The 22,806-nt window shown below is 40.3% G+C and overlaps 1 protein-coding gene and 1 long non-coding RNA gene across 4 annotated transcripts in view; one reads left to right on the top strand and one right to left on the bottom strand.

Annotated features, from left to right (window-relative positions):
• The window catches only part of LOC113982380, a 119,572-nt gene that overhangs the window by 13,587 nt on the left and 83,179 nt on the right, over positions 1 to 22,806 (bottom strand). The window lies entirely within an intron of this gene.
• On the top strand, positions 711 to 17,491 carry ZNF831 (zinc finger protein 831). 3 transcript variants are annotated; one of them, XM_027710517.2, is made up of 6 exons: positions 711 to 5,023; positions 8,547 to 12,825; positions 13,279 to 13,421; positions 15,023 to 15,192; positions 15,321 to 15,460; positions 15,747 to 17,491. In XM_027710517.2, the coding sequence occupies exons 2-6, from the start codon at positions 8,578 to 8,580 to the stop codon at positions 16,599 to 16,601; spliced, it is 5,556 nt and encodes a 1,851-aa protein (XP_027566318.2). In that variant the 5' UTR covers positions 711 to 5,023; positions 8,547 to 8,577; the 3' UTR covers positions 16,602 to 17,491. The 3 variants fall into 3 exon arrangements, with proteins under 3 accessions (XP_027566318.2, XP_039234455.1, XP_027566317.2); XM_039378521.1 differs by having other exon boundaries at positions 711 to 836; positions 4,851 to 12,825; XM_027710516.2 differs by having other exon boundaries at positions 711 to 836.

Below are 22,806 nucleotides of genomic sequence, written 5' to 3' on the forward strand. Positions count from 1 at the left end.
GTGGGTGCCAGCATGTTTTCTTTTCTGTGTTTTGTGGAATATTCAAGGAAATAGTCCTGGCCTCATTTTTCCTACCTGGCCAGTTGTGGAGTGGCTGCTCTGTCTATCCTACAGTGCTACTTGGTGCTCCCAAGATCTGGGTACCTATTTAACACGTCCAAAGGCAGAAATACAGGTGTGCTCTGAAGACTTTTACCGTGGAAATCTGGACAGCCTTCTGGAATACAAGCTCTTGTAGGTTAATTAAAAAACAGCAGCAAAACCCATAACAAAATGTTCACGCTACGTAAAATCTAAAAACCTTCCTAAATACTTAATTTACCTATTATTTTTTTTTTAATTTAGAGGATGAAGAAGAAACTTGCCTGTCTAAGTTAAAAAAAAAAAAAAAGCAACAAACAAACCTTAGGAAAAAAATAAAAGGCAAAAAGTGATAATTTTTCATTTGTGCCTGATGGGGTTGTGTGTGTTTTTTTTTTTTTTTTTTTTAACTGTTTGCAAATCTTCAGTGTAATGGTTTGAAACCCAGTCGTGTCATTTCTTTACGCCCACACACAGAGCTGCAGTAGTGCAGACACTGTAGCAGGCAAACCATATTACCAGCATCGGCCATTAAAACTCTTCCTACACCAGCGTGGGCTGACTTCACCCCCTCCTCTCTTTGCACACACCCCACCACCCACCTTTCAGTTTTCAAACGCTCCAAAAAAAAAAAAAAAAAAAAAAAAAAGAGAAGAGAGAGACACTGAAAAAAGAAAAACAGGATGCTTCTTTTGTTTCAACGCTATTCCAGGGACCTGAACCTCTCCACCTGCCTGTGAATTGGCCACCTAAAGGTTAGCAAGTGTTTCGTTCTCGTTTTATGTGGGCAGATAATTAAATTCGAGATGGTAAGGCAGAAATTTTAAAGTTCTAATTTTTTTAATGTGATGGTTCTTTCACTTAGCAACGAGAAAGATTTTTTCCTAAAACACAAAGCATTTCAGTTCTGGCCCCACTTCAGCTTTTAAGAGGGCTTTAATTGGTATTTTTTCATCATTTAGTCCAACCTCCTAAACTTTAAAAGATGTATTAGGGTTATTATTTTTCTGTTAGAACAACCTGTTGATTGCAGTCTGCTGGCTGGAGGTTGTTAACTCTTTCCTAACGTGGGAAATGCACAGGAGCAAATTTGATGAAAGGATGAAACAATCAAAATCCTTGGAGGTTTTTAAACACTAAAAATCTTACTTTTTTCCTCATTGTGAAGCCACCGACAGTGTTACAAAACCAACAGATGTTTTAGATATGTTTCTTTTTAGAAATAAGTGGTGCAAATGTAAAATAAAGACATATAATAAACTAGAAAGCTTTTCTTATGACTAGAGCTGAGAAAAGTAGTTGGATAAGAAGTAGAATAGGAAATATTCTCTGATATAAATTGCATGAAGAGATCAAAAAAGCCAATGCAATGTTTACTTCCACACTAAAATATATTTTAGGTTACAATGTTCTTACTGATTTAAGCCTTTTGAATGTTTTCATTTATGGACATTCAAGAAAAGGAGGATAAAAAAGTATAGAAAACTGTATAATAATGTTCAAACCAGTTGTTATTTTAGGATGAAGAGAAGTTATTACAGATCCTATTCTTCTTAAAAGGTTTTAATATTGTATTCTGGTACAGTGTTTACAAAAATAATAGTTAAAAAAACCCTGCCAGTTTTGCTGATATTACACAACTGTGGAAGTTTGGTGTCAAAAATATTTGTCCTCAGGTTATGGTACAAGAATTTCAAAGTTCAGGCAGCAGGTTTTATAGTTGCTTTATACTTTTATAACACGGGAGGCAAAACTTCAGAACAATGAACTTCTTACTAACCAGTAAGATTTCCCAAAGTCAGAATTTGAAATGTGACCACTGAAAGACTATAAAGGTTTGAGAAGATGAGGGAATTACACATTTCCAGCCCAATTCTGCAGGGAACTGAGGCTCCCAACTTTGTTCAAAGGTCCCAGCAGGCTGCAGGTGGAACTGGCAGTGCTGTGAGATCAGACACATCCCATAAGAACAAGTGAAAAGGTGAAGTCAGTACTTCTGTTATGAGACATTTCAAGATATGAAGTCAAACTGAGAAAAGAGCAAGGGCAGAAACAGGTTTTAAATAAAACAAGATGAACGGTGATTTCTGGGCTAATCAGGAAAGGTATCGGTTCCATTTGGCTTGTTTGAACTGAGAACTAGAAAGTGCCAGAATTGGGATACACTCACAAACACTCTGTTTCCATCAGAGAAGGGGTGCTTAAAGTACCTGCACAACATTTATTTCAGACCCTGTGGTTCACTATTACGTTATGATACTAATATTTAAGTAGAAGTTTTGTCTAGTCAGTCAAGAGAGTTCACAAACACTGTCACGTTGTGCCAGCCGGCAGTGGGGGGAATGCAAATCCCAGTGTCTGTGTCTTCTGCTGACAGAAAGATACTGTGTGCTGGTCTCAGCATCACTGTCCTCAGAAGAAAAATGAGTAATTAACAATCCTAAAAGATGCTTTAGTTTCAGTTTGAAAAGTTCTTTAAAACACGTAGGATCTTCGAAATCTTATTCTCTCATTAGCACAGGAAGCTGCTTGTTGCTGCTTTCACTTGATCACCCCTCTGACAGAACTCTGTACCTTTGCAGGGATTGGAACACCTGGGACAGTGCCTTTTTCACAGATACCTGGGACCCAGAAATGCATAACAATGGGATGTGGGTTTATCTCCCCAAGTCCTGCTTAGGACATGAAATGAGAGCAAAGTGTAGCCCCACATAGTCCCTCCTGGGCAGTACCTGGCCGTGGCTGATCTTTATACACAGTCAAAATAGATGTTTTGCTGTACACTGAGACAACTGAGAAGTTTCTCTGAGCAGGACAGTGTTTTGAACTTAAATGAGTATAAGTAATCTTGCACAGAGATTCCATCTTAGGAAGTGACACACAAAAATAGATCGATTAAGAATTTAACTTCATTCCAAACATAGTTAATGCAGTGTAATACTGGTCCTCTGTATTATGTGCACAGGTCAAATTCCTTCTAGCCATTAGAGCAACCTGTTCATCCATATAAATGGGAAGAATCACAGGATGCTGTGGAGCCAGCCTGATTCCAGAGTCATTTATTCAAGATTTAGAGATTTTAGATCAAGCTTCAAAAGGTTCTGCTAAGCCCTGAAACCTGTGTGATAGTGGCAAATATCCACACAGGCACTTGCTTCAGTTGTAACTTGCTTTAATTGATTATTGCCTCTTCAAGCATCTCAGGATAAGAAGTTTGCAGCTTTAGCATGCAGAATGTTACTGAGTGGCCTAAATAATGAATTTTGAAAGCTTACACATGTTTTCAATTTGTTCCTAGTTCCAGCATACTTCTGGAATAATTAGTACTGTTTAAAACAAGTCTCCCTTTTAAGTAAATTCATCTTAACTTAATAATAGTCAGTCTCAAAGTGGATTAAATTATAATGGGCTGCAGATATGTGATCGAACTGAAGAGAAACTAATTTTGACTGGTTATGTAAAATGCCCAGAATCATCTGTTTGTCTGATTTGATTCATGCCAGTGTTCTATTATAAGATGTGCATCTTTTTCCCCGTTGGTTTGTTGACTGTAGCATGCAGTAATCCTCCAGAAGATCTCACTCAGAGGTGAGAACACATTCCTTTAGGAAAGTATCTCCCAGCAGAGCTGAAACTAGTTGCTGCATGTAGTTCTCTCCATCTGGACAGACAGTCTGTAGAGCAGAAGCATGAGTCATTGTAAAACAGTTCAGAATGTCAAGTATTTTCTAGATTCACTGATTTTAAGCATTTGCAGTGCCATTACCAATTACTGGGAGCATTTCAGGCTATGGTAGAAACAAGAAGGATTTTGAGCAACAATACCAGGCCTTGTTAAGAGCTTTTCTGCCCCCTGAATAACTAGATGATAGGCAAGAAAGATAGGAAGAACAAGACAGAAATATTTCTCCACCTCCAAAACTAGAGGCCTACTAAATCAGGGCTCCAGAAACAAATGGAAAGCAATCCAAACAACAGGAAAAACTCTCCAGGATCAATAAAGCTGTGTGGAATGAAAATCCACTGGGGCCTCCAGCATTAGTCTCTCACCAGAATTAATAAAAGAAAGAGCTTGCACTGAAGTGGATACTGGACAATCAGAACTTTACAGTTTCATCACTATCCAGCTTACAAGGGACAGGCTGCAGTGTCTGAACTGGGCAGATGCTCATTGCAGGAAGATTAAAAGCTGCGTCTTCCAAAATATGATGTTCTTAAGGAAATTTTACAGGCTGGATATACCAATTTGGTAACATTATTGAGAATTTATATTCCACTTTGGGATTCACTCAGTCTCACAGCAGTGGAGGGCGCAGCCATCCCAGTCCATAATTTAAATGAGTGTTTGGATGAAGAAGAGCTGCCCCTTCCCAGGACCCCTCAGTGCTGCTGAACTGTGTTACCTGAGGACTCTTCATGAACTCAACCCACAAACAAAATCTAATCTTTTAAAATGATCTTTTCACTGCTGTTGACTGTCCCCTATCCTGTTTTCCCTGCAGTTTCCACAAATTTAGGGAGGTTTGTTGAGCATGAGCTAAACACTTCTAACATTCCTGAGGCACTTTCCCACCTCCTTACAAGCAAATCACCTTTAGGGGTATAAAGAAAAAAGCCTACCATTGTGTCAGTGTATTTCATGGAATGGTACAACTGAATGCAGTGCACAAAATCCCCATTTTGTGAAGATTCTGTGTAGAGGTTCCTACATAGAGAGTGATAAAGGATATGGAGAGATTGAAATGTCACTTCATTTTCTCCTGTTTCAGCTCTTCCTGTTTTCTGAAGGTTGTCACTGTGACACCAGTGTAGAAAAAAAAAAGAAAACCACCCAACTTCCTACTTCTAATCTGTTTCAAGTCTTTGTCCTCGTTTCTCTCTGCTTGCATCAAGTATTGACAGAAATGAGGCTTTTTTGCTGACATGCCTGGCTCAGTCAAAGGTACGTGAGCTAAAATTATTTCCAGACTAAAGAGGATTCCACTTCTGTTTGCTCTCTGGTTTATTTAAGGTAAGGATCACCTAAAGCTTTTTAGAAAGGCAAAACCTTGTAGTATAACTGAGTATATTGTGTATGTTCAGAATGTTGAAAACCTGCTTCTGTGGGGTTACAAAAATAACCTCTGTCATGTCTCCAGGTTATACCTGTGGACCAAGGTGGGGACTGAGCAACTGAGCTTTGCATCTGCTTAGGGACTGATGCTCTTCTCAATGTTGTGTCAAAAAAAATTATATGGAAGTGCTGGAAATAAGTAGTTACATGTTTATTTATTGATTTAATTAATAATGAAGGGCAGCTGACAGAGCACTTACATGTGACAAAAATCTTTCACTTGTGTAGTCCAAGATTATTATAACAGTGCTGACAAAATTAAACAAGTTTTATAAAATGTATTTGGAACTCAAGAAAGATTCTATAAAAAAGGAACACACTGGATTTAAAATGAGTTTTTTATACCACCCTTTCCTATTAAAATACTTTATACTTATAAAGTGAGTAAGACATTTTCTGATACAATGATTTTTTATCTGAAACTCTTCCACTTCTTGACTTTTCAGTGTTCCACAGGACTATCTATGCTGTGTACCTGAAGCTAGAATTCAAACGAGGAACAAAATAATTGTATTTAAATGGAATTTTAGTGACCAGTTTTGATAGCTTAGGAAATCAATTTAGATAATTTTGGATTGGCCAAATCCTGCATTTAGTTCTGTTTATTTTTCCTTATCTAGTTAAGATCAAGTTCTTATGCTGGTAGTTCAATGCCACAAGCTGCAAACAGCTGGGAACACGAGGTGGATGCTCAGTAACAGAGCTCAGGGGATAATCAACAAAGGAAGTTTTTCTACTTTAGGCAAGGACTACCCAGCATCAGCCTTGGGGCAGAATTAGTTTGAGATGAGCTATTTTTGTCAATGTACAGAGAAATACAGTGGCTTTTTTTTGGTATATAAACAACAGATGTGAAAAGTCTGATCGTATTTGCCCCAGTAGAATACAAGCCAGGGCAGTTTCACTTAGGAAGAAAGTCTGTTTGTTTGCTGTGAAAAGCAGGAAACTACCACAGCTGGTAGAAATGTGTTATTACATTCTTAACAGTAATGACCTTGTGTGTCACCATTACTTTACTTGTTTAGCATTGTTTAAAACTTTCCTTTAAATTTTCTGCCACCACTTAGGTATTTTCTTTGTGGACCATTGCAGAGCACTGAAATGATTCTCAGAATTACACTGAATTTTGGGCCCCAGAAACTTAATAAGTGAAATTACAGAGAGTCTCTGGTATTTGGGAACCACAGGATTCATATGAAAAACATCTGGCCATGGTGAATCCTGCTGACTCAGGCTGGCCTTGAAGGGCCCATCAGCTCTGTGTGCCCATGGGGATATTCAAGGAGAGAAGTAGTTTGTGGCACTGGAGCTGACTGGGAGGAAATGTAAAATATGTGGAAATGTATTTCCACACTTCTCTCCAGGGGAAGGAGGGGAGCACAACCACTGTGACTTGTTTCATCTGGTGTGGTACTTGGATGTTCTGGCTGCAGGGTATTTAGGCTTCACTTCTTGGAGTCTGGACTCTGCAGTGTAATTTTTTCCCTCAACTTCTTTTTCCCCCACATCTTTGGAAAAACTACTGCATGCTTAGTTTGTGAGTATCACGGGCTCATGTCTTATCATTTGCTCCTGTTTTCATTGTATGCTGTGTTAAAATTTAAAATTGCCTGTATAACTTAAGAACAATCTTAAATGGACTTGAAATGTTGATAACATCACTTTGCAAATCAGAGAAATCCACTTTTTTCCTGTAGAGTTCACCACACTACACAATATGGATAATAACTTAATTTCTTTAACAAGCCATATTCTTTTAACATTCTTCCATCAATATAATCATTACCTATAGCAAAAAGCCACTTAAGTGATTATTCCATGTAGAAATCTCTGAAAGTGGACAAGAAAAGTCCCTGTGTGATAAGTGAACTTGGTTTATAACATTCATGGGAAAGGAGAAAGGGAAAAATCTAACAATGCTGTGCACACATCAGTTCATTTTACAGGTTGCTTTCTGGGATGGAACCAGTACAAATTTCAAACAGTGTTTTTAAGTAATCCTTTTACTGTTTCTCAGCAATGATTACCTATTAAAATGATCCTAGGAAGTTACAGAAACGCCACTACAGCTTGTGCAGTAAAGCAACAAATTGCAGATTTCAAATTTAGCCACCAATTATGTTATTCCAAATGGGTTTTTTTTATGACTATTTGCACAAGAACAGCCCATTATTCATAGCAGTAAACTGATACAGAGCTGTGAGTAAAGCTGAGTAAGAAATGAACATTCACAGATCACCTGATTTTCACCCTGACTGTAATTACAAGGGGTTATGCTCATACCCCTATTAGCTCCTCCAAAGATAATTTTCAACTTGATTATTTTGATAGTTTACTCCTTTGTTGCTAATGAAAGAAAAAAGACAATACAAATTTTTGTTGAAATAAGAACTAGTCTGGACCAGCACCAACCCTGCACATATTTGGACAGATTTCATAAGAATAGGCTCACTTTTTTCAAAAACTGTGTCTAGAAGATGTTTTCATCTGGCATTAAAAGCATCTAAAAATAAGCAGCATATCATAATATCTCCATTTATTAGATAAAATGAATTAGGGCTACACAAAAGCCAGCTTTAATTTATCCCACTATTTTCCTATGATACCATCTTTTCTACTTTGCACATATTTATGTAAATCTCACTTGTAAAACAGGACATCAGTTTACTTTTGTTCACATATTTCCATTTTACACCATTTGCTGGAATATGTTTGGCTTTAGCCCCCTTAAATTTGGGTAAACAAAGATTAATATGAAGCCATGTTTACTGTCCTGTGTTTGGAACAGTTGCCCAAAGAACCTGTGCAGTTTTTATCCTCAGAGGATCTCAAAACCAGACAGGGTAACACCCTGACAACCTCATCTGACCTCAGTGCTGACTCTGCTCTGAGCAGGTCTTTGGACTAGAGACCTCCTGAGGTCCCCTCTAACCTCCATTGTCCTGTGTTTCTATATTAACAATTATTAATGTTAATTAAATATAAAACCATGATACACATATATAATGAGAATATGGTTCCAGAAAATTAAAACTGTATTATTTCTGGTGTGCTGAGAGCCTCCATTTGCAAATCTGAAACTCAGGTTTATTTCTAATGCTTTGGGTATCTATCACAGATCGTAAGAGTGGTTTTAAATGCAGTGTTAAATGTTCTTTACACTTTAATTCCTAGATAAGAAATGAAAAATGAATCAATTTAATTGGAAAATGAAGTAATTGTTGTCTGTATAATGCTTGTGTGTAAGATTTGTGATATTCTTAACCGCTGACTTTCCTAGTCCAGCAGTTGAATGTTTGTATTTTATTTGCTGCCTGAAGATTCCTACTTGCTCTGTTTCCCCTCCTCGCAGGTACCTGAGCACGTGGCAGAGAGCCCTTGGCATGGAGGCACAGAAGGCACAGAAGGCACCTGGTTTCACAGCTGCACCCCCAGATCGCCCCGTTCCAGCCTCCTCTCTGCAGCCCTCGCAGGGCTCCTCAGATCCCGGCCAGGGCACTGGGCTTCCCCGGGAACCGGCGCTGTCCCAGCCCGTGTACCTCAAAGCCCTCACCATCCCGCTGTACCAGCCTGTCCAGGCAGGATGCTTCCAGCCACACGGGCAGTTAGTGACCGCCAGGAGCTGTGTCCATCTCGACAGCACCAACATTCCCCTCATCCTCAACCCACTCGTCCCTCCGGAAAGCCCAGATCGGCCTCAGTCAGTTTTTCAGAAACAACTTGGGCAAAGTCTAACATTGAGCATAGTCAGCACTTTACCAGTTTTATCATCACCGAGTTCTTGTGTAAATGCATCTACTGGAAGCCCAGGAAAATCCAAAAAAGCTGGGAAATATATCTGCAAACACTGTGGACGAGATTGTCTGAAGCCAAGTGTCCTTGAGAAGCACATTCGCTCCCACACAGGAGAGAGGCCCTTTCCGTGCACCACCTGTGGCATTGCATTTAAAACTCAGAGCAACTTGTATAAACACAGGAGAACTCAAACACACGTCAACAACACCAGACTGCCCTCAGACTCTGACACCAGTGGGGCATCAGAGCAAAACGGGAGATCAGCAGAGAGCACAACCTCAGCCCAAGGCAGCGAACCACTGAGCAGCACCGGTGAGGACAAGGGGATACAGATGAAACAACCAAGTTCAGAGACCAGTGCTGGACCAGACACTAAAAAACTTCACGAGCTTTCACTGCCAGCAACAAGCACTTCACCAGTTTTTTCAGAAAATCAAGAAAGAACGAATCAATCCTTCAGTTCAAAGGCTAATCAAGGGGTTCCTGAAAGAGAGCCTCGCAGTTTATCATCTCCAGGAGCTTTGCCAAATGGTCCGTGTCAGAGGAAGAAGATGCAGGAACAAAGAACTCCAACTGCCAACAAGCATATTCAGCTGCAAAGGCAGCAAGCAACCTCTTCGGAGAAGCAGTGGGATTACAAGCCATTGGACTGCAAGCTGAAGAAGTGTGAGAGCACTGACTCGGGGTATCTGTCCCGCTCTGACAGCACAGAACAACAGATGGCATCACCCAGCCCCTTGCACAGCCTCTGTGAGCACAGCACGGAGCTGGAAAGCGAAACTGCCTTCAGCAGCCCCAGGTGTGCCTCCGGAAGCAGTGCAAAGCCAGAGGCAGCCGAGAAAGCTGCAGTCTCCATGCTAGAGAAAAAGAGGCTGGAAGAACACATTTCAAAACTTATTTCTCATAACAAAAGTGTGGTGGATGATACCCAGTTAGACAATGTCAGGCCCAGGAAAACTGTCCTTTCCAAACAGGGAAGCATTGACCTGCCAATGCCTTACACATACAAAGACTCTTTCCATTTTGATATCAGAACTTGTGATGTAAATAGGAAAAAGAATCTTGCCCTTTGTTCAGCAAAGTCTACCTTTGCACCCCTGGAGAAATGCAAGCCAATGTTTTTCCATTCAGTTCCCACCCAGTTCTCCACGACCATTGACACTGTGCCTGTTACTCGGAGCAACTCCTTGCCGTTCGTGGAGGGAGCAAGGATGGCACAGGACAAACCAGGTTGCTCAAAACCACTTTCTCTTACTAAGCAGTCTGTAAACACAGGCACTGCTGGTTTGCTGCCTAGCAACAATCTTGCTGCAAATTCAGTGGATTTCCCTAATAGCCATCCCCGAGCTCTAGTCAGACAAACAGCCGTGGATGATTTGCCGCTAAGTAATGTGGTTGATCATCCTCCTCCTTCAGAGGAGTTGCAAGGCAGTAAAAAGCTTGGGGCTGGAGAAGTAATCAGTGCTAAAAATAAGAAACACAATCAAAGGAAGTTAAAGATGTTCTCTCAAGAAAAATGGCAAATGTATGGAGATGAAACATTTAAGAAAATCTACCAAAAAATGAAAAGCAGTCAAAACGCCAAGAAAATGAAACAAAGGGGGGATAAGATTACAGGTATTACAAGCTTCACTCCTGACTCAAAGGAATCAGCCAGCAGCACTGAAATTATTGAGGAAAGAGATGGCAGGAGCTCTGTAAGTGACAGTCATTCCTCCCTTGTGACAGCAGCTTCAAACACGGGTAAATCAGGAACCTGTACTGATGGTAATCATGTTCTGCAGAATGTGTCCTCTGAGGAAACTGCAGACAGTGTGTCCTACCTAATGGAGACATCGCATTCCACAAATGCCTGTGCATGGACTGTAAGGAGCAAAACTTCCCAAGACCCCAGTGGCAGGGACAGAGAGAAGTGCACAGCTCTCAGCAGCACAGGGCGAGCTCCAAGCAGTTGTGAGCTCAGGTTTCAAAATCTTGAGTGGCAGCCCAGCTGTCACAGAAGAAATGATGACTCCTTGCCAGTACAGAGTAGCAAGTGGGAAAACCCAAGCCCTGGGAAAGAATCCAGTGCATTTGAATTAGATTCTAAAAGCACCCCAGACAATTATGGAGGCCATCGCAGGACTAAGGAGACTGGCCAACAAGGCCTGTGGGTCCATTGCAACAGCAGAGAGACTGCAGGGAAATCCCAGAATTTACCATCAGAAAGAAAAAAGCTGAAATTTGAAGTGGAGAAGACAACACAAAATATGATTTCAATGTCCTGCCCTAGTCCTGGTAGCGAAAGTAGTGCAGTAAGTGAAGCAGAGAGAGCCCATTGCTCTGGCACTCCCTGTCTTTCCACAGCTCCAGTGACATTCTCCAGTAAAGCACAAGAGCAAAAATTGGGCACAGGAATTAATGAATCCACTGGAGGTACTGAGAATGTGGAATATAGGAAAACAATCAAACTCCCCACAAAAGCCCTCAATTACAGTGATGTTGACCTCCTTTCAAATTCAACTGGTATCTCAAAAGCTTCACTGGTGGGATTTTTAGGGCCTGAATTAAGGGGAAGTGATTGCAACTCTTTTGCCTTGCACAATGCAACACATAAAGACGACAAAACATGTCTTGTGAAAATAGAAGCAAAAGTACCACTTTTCAATGACAATGTTGTGGATGTATCTTCTAAAATTCATCATCTGCAATCTGGTCATTCAACTCCAGCCCCACAACAAAATGCCTTTTCTCCAAAATATATCCTTAAATTGCCACAGGCCAAGAGAGCCTCAAATTTGTCACTTTTGCCTAGATCTGAACAGGTTACACCTTGCACATCTGAGACAAACACCCTAACCACCCCTTCCTGCTCTTCCAGCAGTGGATCCCTCCATTCTCATCCCAGTGATGTGGTTTGGTCCCCTTTACAATTTGAAGTGAGACAGAAGGCTGGCACAGGAGAGCTTCGATGGAACATACACACAAACTGGAAAACTCCAGGATTTTGTTCACCAGTCACCTCAGAAACAACAAATATCTTAACCACAGTAGATAACACCTTTTATAACCCAAACTTCAGGCAGCAGGATATGGCGAGAGATGATTGGAAAAACAAGCAGAAGAAAAAAAAATTGAATTATCAAAGGCAAACAGAAGAGAAGTGGATGAGCATAACTACTTGCTCTACACAGACTCCAAAGAAGAAAATATGCTTTACTTCTGTGTATACAAGTGGCTTTTTCATATCAGCTGACATCAAAGATGAGAGAAAGGTTTTACAGCATCTTTGCTCAGGAAGTGACTCTTTGATAAAGACATCAGCTTCTAGCAAGGGAGCAGAGCCAACAGTCGTGGGATGGGACAGAGGGAGAAGTCTGTGCACCCTCAAGGATGCTTCACCAACAGTGCAGGACACGCTGCAGCATCCTCAGAGCTCGACAGACAGCCCCACTTATCTTTGCCATTCTTTTGGCACTTTTTATTGCCACACTCTCACCGCTCACTGTAAAGAATTCCCAGTGCTCCCCCACAATAACAGGACCTGCTCCTCTGGCAGTTTAACAGTGTCAGGCACAAAGGGCACCTTCCCCTCCCTCAGTGCTGAGCCCCGACTAACCTGGTGCTGCTTAAGCAGGAGCCTCCCCCTGCCCACGGAGCAGAAGGGGAATGCAGACTCTGCCTACTCCTCCCTGCACTCCTGTGACAGGGGATCCAGCAGGGAATGCAGCCTGTCCAAATACGACATCTCTATCTTCAAAATGAAAAATATTAACAAGACTGTGGCATATGGCTTAACAAACACAAGTTTAAAAACGCTGGTTTCATCTTTTTCTAAAGGACAACAGATGCAGGAGGTAATATTAATAATCCTATTTGCCTTCTCAAGAGGGTGTTATTGGCTGACAGCCCATCCTCACCCTCTTATTAGAAAAATGAAATAATTATCAGAAGTGTATTTATGGTCATTTACAGGATTTTGTTGATACAGAATTTACAATTTACATTTTTATAAGATAAATCTTATATTCATTTGATGCATGAGAAAGGTATACTTTTGTGTGAATATTTAAGTTTCTTTCACTTGACCATTTTGGTAAGAATGCTGGCTAGTGAGAAGAATGAACTGTTATTTTTCCTTTTGGGTATATTTTATATAATTATCAGAAAAAAATGGGAAAAATTCAGAGTTGTGCTACTAAACTACTATGTTGTTCACTGCTATTTAAAAAGAGCACAGATTTCCAATCTCTTGGTCAATGTAACTCACAGTTTTCATTTGCTTAATTTTTTCCCAATATTCTCAACAGTTAAGCTCAGTAGCTCCTGGTGGTGCTTTCAAAAATATTTCAGAACAAAAGAAGAAAACTGTAGTTTGCAGAAAGGAAAAACCCTCAACAAATAAACTCAAGAGGAGCCACAAACAGAAAAAGATTAAAGTCACCCCCAAATGGTAAGAAATATGGTTTGCAGCTTCGCTAGATATAGACATGATTTTGCTGAAATGGGTGTAAAAAGTCCACAGAAAATAAAAAGGCATCCCCAAAATTCAACCACGTTAAAATTGGGGGGAAAAAAATAAATCTCTCAAAAAGAGCTATTCTCACACCGCAGCAGTTCCCCAAAGGTAAACCATAAAAATACCAATATGTTGTTTATTACCAGGAACAGACTTTTCTAAGTCAAACAGACATATCCCAAAGAAAGAGGATGATTGGTCAGTGGAGTCTCACTATGCTTTAGAAATTATTCTTATCTGTCAAACTTGCCAGCATTTACTTTTGCTCGAAGGGAACCAAAATCCTTTCGTTTTTAATCCGGTTACAGCTCAGAGCAGAGCACAAAGTGCTCCTGAACTGCTATTCACAGGAGAATGCAGAAGAATAAATATCAAGTTTAACACAAACTAACAAAACCATCTGTAGTTCAAAGGATCATTTGGTTTAAATGAAAAGCAGGAAGAATTTGAGCATAAAACTGTCAAAGGCACATTGTCTCAATCAGCAAAGCTCCCCTGTATCTAATGGGAGCTCAGGCCAGTGGATTTAGCCTCTAATCTTTCAGGAGCGTGGGGCAGCAGAATGTCTGATGAATTGCTTCAATAAGAAACACATATTGTGTGCATACATCCCTCTGATTCCATTTCACGACCAAAATCAGACAGAGTGACTCCCTTGAGGACAAATCAGTGTCAGTAACTTAATCACCGTGTCTAGTTCAGCAAGCAGCACTGAGGAGCATGAGAACAAAAATAGAAGACTCAGGGCTATGTCATGCAGCCTAGTCATACTCCTCTAGGACTTTTTTCTGATTTGTTTTTTGGGTGGTGTTTGGTATTTTTTTTTCTTTTTTCCTGCTGACCTCAGAATTTATTTATTTGGCTCTATCAAATAATTACAGGGATTCAGGTAAGTACAGCATCCTGAAAGCTCAGATCATGCATACTAGTAGCTAACTGGCCCAATTGGTAACCAAGAAATTCAGTGTAATTTTCTAATACACCAAATACCAGAATTACCACGTCCTTTTAGGTTTACATCTTGCTCTGTGTGTGGTGACATTCTACTGATTTAGTCACTCAGAGTTACTGAAAGATCTATCCAGAGTAGAAAACAAGGCAGAGCTGGAATATTCAGTGTGAGTTTTCTAAATAACTGAAACACTTATGCTGTTCTTTAGTGATGATGAATAGGTGGCACATAAGAAGTGAAAAGTAAAAAAGCCAACAACCACACAGCGTCAGGTGACTCCCGTATGATTCGAGCCTTTATGAAGTATATTGTTTTAAAATTCCAGATACAGGAAAAAGGATCTGTTATTTCTTAATCCTTTTCTCTTAGAAAACCAACAGAGGGGGAAAAAAAAAGTAATAAAATAATTGTGGGTCTCTTCCCTAAAATCCTGATTATTTTTTTTTTGAGTTGGCATAAACATCTCTTTCACAGTGGTAAACTGCTGTTAGACTTTAGTGTCTGTGACGAGGTGGTGTTATTACTCTGGCAAGTTTTACATCTCCCATATTTGTTTACCCTTTCAATGCCTCTGGCACTGCAGGTACAGAGGGAGGCATATCCATGGATATTCCCAGTTGAAAGTGAACCGGCTGAGCAAGAGGCCCTGTTTTCCCAACAGAGCACTGGATGCTTTGAGAAAGGGCTGTTCATCACAGCCCCCCAAATTCAATAAGCATAAGAAGTGCCATTCTCCTCAGCTGAAGGTGCAAGGTAAGTATCTTGAATATTTTTTTAAAAAAACTGATGTTACTTCAGTGCTACGATGAGAAATGTAGTAAGTTCTAGCATGTGGGGCAATAAAAATCAAAGTAAAAGTTTCTTCAACCTCTTTTCAATAGAGAGTTACCTACACCAGCAAAATTCCACCTCAGATAAACCACTTTGCAGAAGGAAAAAAGAAGGAAAGAATAACTCAGGAATATCTTCCCATACTGAAAACCTAAACCATGTTAAACAAAGAGACAAAACGGATAAAAAAGTATGTATTGTACCTTAATTCCTGTATTAATATCTACTAAAATAAAAAAAAATCGGTAATTAAAACGTGAATTATATTCAGCTGGTTTAAAGTTCAAGTTGAGACTACTTTGTAGCACAGGTTTTGTTTAAAATGTTTAAAAATATGTTAAAGGTATTACTGGGGGTTAAAATACAATGAAAACTTACTAATGTTAGCTTTTTAAAAAGAACAACTAAACTTGCATCAATTGCTCTGGATTGAAAATTTTAAACCTCAATTTTTTCCCCCCTCCTAATTTCTACAGGACATTTCTGGGCAAATCAGGGAACACACGGGAACAAACGTCTGTGTCCAGAACATCACGGCTCCCCTGGGAATAGCTGTGACAGCTCATTCCTTTCCCTCCCCAGCTCCCACATCCATGCAGCAGGTCAGCAGGGATGTGGCCATTTGCTGCTGGGTGACACAGCCCCTCGTGCTCCAGCCATCCGGGCCAGGGCATTCCCGGCCAAGCCTCCGGAGTGACTCAACGGCAGCTTCCTTTGGGTCTCGCCCTTCTGATTTTACAAACACAGGCACAGGTGACCAACCCAGCAGCACAGACCCAGAGGCTCCTGGTCCTCTTTCCTTACATCTGGAGACAAGCCAGGAAAACACACTGAGTGCAGAGTCAGAGAAGCAAATATCTGGTACATTAGACCCGGTGATCCGGGCCTCGGGAAGGGAGAAAACTCCAGCTGAAGAAGACACAAATTCACCTCCCAAAGAACACCCAACTCCCAGTTCCCAGCCTGGATGTTCACATTTATTTGGATCAAAAGCAGAGTCTCTTCCTGAATCAGTCACAAGGGCTCAGTTACCCAGCAGAGAATACACAGAGAGGGCAAACGTGTCTCAAAATCTCCTGGACCTCCACGGAAGCAGAGACAGGAACGGATCCCACCTGCAGCCCAATCCCTATGGAAGGCCACATGGAACAGCTACTACTACCTTTAAAAAGCCCCCAATTTCTCTCAGATCCCCTGAGTTCAAGAGTTACTCTGCAGCACTTTCCAAGACATACAAAAAGAGAGGTTTAGAGATGATGAGGAAGCAAACGCGAGTGGAGTACGATGACACGAGCAGTGATGATGAGGACAGGCTGGTTATAGAGATATAGCAGACAGGCTGCTCACACAGGGACAGGAGGAAATGCCAGGGATGTCTGATCCATATTTCTGAAACACCTAAACATCAGCAAAGCCATTCCTCTGTGCAAGAGGCAGAATTCTCTTTGGAAAAGCCCTTTCTTTCAAGGACTAGAACTTTTTTTAAAGAAGCTTATTTGAGGCATCACACATTTAAATGCAAGAGGTAAACCTGTGTTTCTGACGGGTTTCCAGCATTGTTATGTTCTTGTCACCCTCACAGATTTCCCACAAGTGCTGGCTGCCAGTGGGTGTGTTACTCAAAGCCTGCAGTGTATTTGGTTACTTTTAACAATACAACAGCAGCAGCTTCCTCCGTGTACGAGCTGGGATTTCCTGGAAGGCTATAGATGTGTCCTCTTCCATACACTCCTCTTTTCTTGTAGTCACTGCCATCTGCACTGGGAGTGACACACTGGCATTAAGGGGAAGATCTGCTCCCTAAGTATCTGTGATATTGGAAGAGTGTGGAAAAATGCTGACCTTTTTCCATGTTGCACAAATGTCAATGCTTCTGTGTGAGAAATGACACAAGCATGCTTTGCTTTGTGTTTCGTGCCTTTTATGCCAAGATCTACTCAAATATTCTTGATTTCTAGGTGGAGAATATGGGTGTTAGCTATTGATATTTCCTTGTGGTAAAATTTCTGACAAGGATTTTCTCATTGTATTTGTCACATTGTGCTCCAAACGATGTCATCTGGAATGTTTTGTTTTTATTGTAACTTTAACTGCTCTTTTATTGAGGGTAAAGAAGCTATATGGCATAGCTGGTTTTCTTTTTTTAACAAAAAGTTTTGTGCTACAAACCCTAAAATTTACTGGTTTCCATGTGAATAAATAATTAGATATTTCAACTTGACCAGGTGTATTCACTTGCTTCATTAAGCCGATAAACACTAAAACCATTCCACTTCTACATTACAGCCAAATTCTACACTTAAACTTCTACTGTTCCTGTATTGTGACACACACACAGGGTTTAATGCATTAACCTACATAAGATATTTGGAGTTGCTTTTACTTTAGTCATGCACAGGTAAAAGCTTATACAAATCATCATCACAAAGAAATCTAGAATGTATTGGCTGAGAAAAATGAATGTATATGTGCAAAAAGATGCCAAAACATTCAACTGCTTCAGATATATTCCACCTTCATCTTCAAACTCCTTGTGTATCATTGTTAATAGTACTATGGATGGCAAGAAATCTTTGGTTTTCACCAGCAGCCTCCACAGCAACTATATTCACCTCTTGCTTGTGCAAGAGCTAATTATTATATGGACATATAATGAATCTGTTGTATAAAGTTTTTTTTGCATAATATTTGTGGCTAAATACTGTGTTTAAAAGTGGAATTTCTAGAGCAGTAATTTAGAAATATAGCAATTAGAAATTTAGACTCACAAATGCTGTGCAAAGAAACATTTACACTGCATATATTTTACAGCATGAAATATAGAAATTTCTTTGTCATACTGAAGCTGTAGCTGGAAGAAAAACGGGACAAGTCAGCTGAGAAAGCAAATTTTAAACTACATTTCCTGACATAAGTAATCCTTGAAATTTTAGCTCACTATACTGTATGAAAATTTGACCTTACATTAGTTTTTTAGAAGAACCAGTAGATCTATGGGGGCATTTTAACAGGATTACTGAAGAAGGCAGTGACTGCAGCACAAAGACTCTGAGCCACAACAACCCCTGGAGGAGTCAGGTCTGAGTCATGTGCACTGTGAGAAACGGTCTTGGTTTAAGTTAGGGAATTCAGGGAGTTTGCACATCCAAATCCAACTGACCACAGCGTATTCCAGCTTTCCAGAAGGCTCTGTATTCCCAGAACACGCCAGGACAAACAGGCAAACTGTTCCCTACCTTCTACACAGCAGAAGTCTCAGCCACGCAGTGAATTCACTCGCAAGTAGCTGAACATCAAAACCACATGAGGGCACCAGGCACAGAGGGAAAAAGCTGTGCTGCTTTATCCAGCAGCAGTTCTGAAGGATCCTTGCTTTGCTATAAGCAAATCTGAAATTCCTTTGCACATGAATGCATCTCATCTTTTTCCTCCTTCTAGCGAAGGAAGAAAATTATTAAGGAGTGTTGATCACAGGCTGCAAATAAGTGGATGTTTCAAATTTTGCCATTTGATTTGTGAACCCGTTAATTCTTATTGTTTCAGACTTTTATATTAGATCTTATTAATTACTGATACTTCACTGATCTGCCTGGCAAACCCCAACTCAGGGGTGCAAACCAACCAGAGGAAGCCCAGAGATCATCAACAAACATGAAGATATACCTTGAATACAAGTCTGTCTTGGAGCCACTGGAATTTGCTCCTTAGGGGAAACTTCCAGCAGCTTCTCACAGAAGCCACCCCTGCAGCCTCACCCCATTACCAAAACCTTACCATGCAAACCCAATACAGTATCATTTCATTTTGGGATGGAACAGACTTTCTTTCCAGCCCCATTTTTTATTCATGAAATCTTGTTTGTCCACAGCTTCCCCAAAACACAATGCCTAAAATATTTAGTGCTTCTGTAGAAGCACTCCTGACACACACAGGGGGTGATACTAAACACAGAGATATCTGGGTTTGTGTGCTGCCTAGGTTTTATTTGCACAACCAAATTTGTTCCCATTCACCAGTGTTTATATTATAATAATTTTCATGTAATTAAGTAGCTTTGTTAAACCATTAATTTTACCTCAAGGATTTGTGTGGAATTATGGCCACAGATTAAGACTTCTGGCCTGTATTTTTCATTTACCATCAGCATTCCATGAGAGTCACATGGATGAAAAGGTCAATAGTATTTTTTTTTTTTTTGACTTTACAATACTCTGAGCTTTTAACAGCTCATTTAGTGTGGCCTGGTGGAACTGGATGAGTGTCACGTAGAAGTACATAACTGTGTCTTCCAGGGAGCTGTAATGTTACCACAGTTTGGTTATAAGCCATCCTCTTAAATACTTAAATATAAAAAAGTGGTTTTCTTTCTCACAGTCAAAGTACCTACTGGCTACTCACGACAATTGCCTAAATATGTCCTGTATTTATGTCATGCTTGAGTTTAGAGGAGCTACAAGAGCCAGTTAAACAAGAGATGAACTCACTTGACAAATTTGTGAGTGCTTTCCAAAGTAGTCAAAACGGACTCTTGTGCCATGGGCATATAAACTGTTTTAGCTATAAAACCCCCATTATATAAGTCTCATTATCAGTCCCTAAATTATTGTTAGGGTTTAAAAACTAAAACAAACCAAGGTGATTCTAATACAGTCAATTAATTAATCCACAATCCATTTCTTTAAGCATCACAAGTTGTGTGCACGTGCATTTGTAGCATGTTTTTGCTTCTCTGGATGACAAAACAAGCACTGCTGGTAAAACACTGTGTGTAACATCGGGAGCATGTTACTAATCCAGTAAGGATTGGAAGTGTTTCAGAGTGAGCTAGTTCAGATATATTAAACTGATTCTTTTCAGACTCCTGTGCCATTAACCAAAGGAGCAATTGGATGGGAGCCGTGGGAGCTGTTTCATAACCTACTGTGGGCTTGTTTTCAGCTGCCTTTGACGGCCCCTCGGGTCCAGCATTGCTGCTGCTGAGCTCAGTCCTGGACCAGCACAGGCTGTTAAACCTTGACAGAGTCAGGCTTCAATTACACTGAGTTACACTTGCCCTCTCCAAAGCAAAGCCTCTTACACATTGCAGAGGTATTCACAGGGCAAAATTTAGGTCACATCAACAGCCCTCCTCACTCTTTTGACACTGATAGGACCATAATCAGGGTTGATATCTAAAAATGTTTTTATAATTTATCATTCTGTATTATACAGATCATATTCAGATTTTTCTTGAAAACATCCTTCTCATTTCATTGCACATGCCCAAATAAAACATTTTGCCTCAAACACACAGCTGGGAGTATGGCAAGATCATTCAGATGAGCTGCTGTTGTCCTTTCTCCTCTACAGAAAGAAGCCGTTACAGAAATTTTCCCCTCTCCAGCAAATGGTTAATGCACACAAAAAAAAAAAGAACAAAATTGATTTCCGTAACATGCTTTGGCAGCAACTGAGGTGAGCAACTAAATGGGGGAAAGGGAGCCAGGGTTGTTCCCACCTGTGTTAGGAAACCACAGTCTGAGAAGAGGAATACTTTGCTGGGAAGCTGAGCCAGGACTATAATAGTTACCTCAAATCTCCCAACTTGTATGTGCAAATGCAATTACGGGATTGGCACAACCAGCACTTCAGAGACCTCTGTGCACATACACGTTTCTGTGTGTTGGCTGCAAGGAGGAACAGGGAAAATTACACTCCTTAAAAAGTAATTTGACCATTAGCCCCTACCATGCCTGTTAATGTTCCCATTGCTCACAAGGAATCATTTGCATTGAGCTCCTCAAATGGAAGGCACAAAACACCATCACAGCCTCTGCAGCCCACGAGTGGTTTGTATTCCAGTTCATCCCTCTTATGAAGAAGTTTTGTATAACTTTGTTGATTCTAGTTATGGGTTATGTTAGCTCCAAATGGAGCAAATATTTAAAAGGGAAATGATACAAAGGTCTCAGACCTCAAATCACTACTTGTCCAGAAGCAAGAAAGTAAATATAGCAAAGTAAAGCATAAAAAACTGCCTCATCCTGCACAATATTATAAGGCTTAAGGGATTATATAAAAAGGATTTACCAACTTTGATTTAAAAATAAGAACAAAAGCAAAATGGTCATTATTACATGTTTGATACGAAAACCACCAAACCTTTTTTTATTTGCACCAGATGTGGATAGGCAGATGTGAACTGTTGGATAATATTCAGAGAAGTGGAATTAGGGAAATATCCATAATTAATAACATGCCTGTGGAAACATGTTCTGTGCTTCAAAAAGAATTCAGGTGGTATTAGAACTGGAAGAACCTCCTTACCCTGAAGATGTTGACAAATTTGAAGAAATTCCAAGCAGTGAAAAAAAAAAAAAAACCAATCTGATTGGGGAAACAGATTACTGGTGCAGAAAGATGAAAGGACCCAATTTTCTGCTCTCAATTACACCAATGTGGTCCAGTTAAATTCAGTGACAATGTACCAACAGAACAAGGAGAAAAGCTTGACTGAAATATATGATATGAAGAATTTGCTTAGAAACACTCAGAGGAAGAATTCCCTTTAGGAAGGAAAGGAACTGGTAAAATATGTGAGGGAAACAATAGGTCCTGTAGGATTTAAACTGAGAAGAAGGAAAATACAGACAATGTTCCACTGCAGTTGCATCTTCCAAATATCTCCTCTGGGATATTTAACATGGAGCTAAAACAGATCCACTCACTGTACAAAAGAATTATGCCCAGGAGGTGGCCAGAGAATGTAATCAGGCAGTTCTGCTCCTGGATATCCCTGTCATTCGTGGAATCAAACACACTGTCTACGGTCATTGTTTCTATGCCTACATCCATTATTTCTCTCCACCTTAATTCACACAGTAGTGACTAATGCACTATGAAAATTTATCCAGGCTGGATCAGTTACTAAAATATAATTGCATTGCCTTTGTGTGCTGTCTATCAGATGTTCCATTTTGTATTCATCAAGAATACGTTGTGTAAGAAGAGCTCCTCAAACAACAGCAAAAAAAAAAATCACCATTCTTGGTTTAATTACAATGACACTGCAGAAAAAAAAAAAAAATAGGGCCAGAAGAGCAATCTTATCACTTATCCTTGTCTCCTGGACAATATGATCAGAGAGTTCCTAAGACAGATCTGAAAATACACATAAAGAATCATAGACTCACAGAACCATTACGGTTAGAAAAGACTTCTAGGATCGTGTCCAACCATCAACAGCACCACGACCTTGTTCACCACCAAACCATGTCCTCAAGTGCCATATCCACACATCTTTTGAGTTTTTCCAGGGATGGTGACTCCACCACTTCCCTGGGTAGTCTGTTCCAATGCTTGACAACCCTTTCAGTGAAGAAGTTTTTCCTGCTTTCCAATCTAAACTTCCCCTGGTGCAATTTGCTTTTGTCTTGTCACTTGTTAGCCGGGAGAAGAGACTGACCCTCCTCTCACTACATCATCCTGTCAGGGAGTTGTAGAGAGCGAGAAGGTCCCCCTGAGCCTCCTTTTTTCCAGGCTCAGCCCTCCCAGCTC

The sequence above is a fragment of the Pipra filicauda genome, unplaced genomic scaffold (assembly GCF_003945595.2).
Source record: "Pipra filicauda isolate LSUMZ 115617 unplaced genomic scaffold, ASM394559v2 scaffold13_size5146498_pilon, whole genome shotgun sequence".
Taxonomy (NCBI): domain Eukaryota; kingdom Metazoa; phylum Chordata; class Aves; order Passeriformes; family Pipridae; genus Pipra; species Pipra filicauda.

Bases quoted from the DNA above. Each gene is read 5' to 3' on its own strand.
- ZNF831 (XM_027710517.2), top strand. From the start codon at position 8,578: ATGGAGGCACAGAAGGCACAGAAGGCACCTGGTTTCACAGCTGCACCC. The intron at 13,422-15,022 runs GTAAGAAATATG...CTGGCACTGCAG, and splicing joins ATTAAAGTCACCCCCAAATG to GTACAGAGGGAGGCATATCC. The intron at 15,193-15,320 runs GTAAGTATCTTG...TCTTTTCAATAG, and splicing joins TCCTCAGCTGAAGGTGCAAG to AGAGTTACCTACACCAGCAA.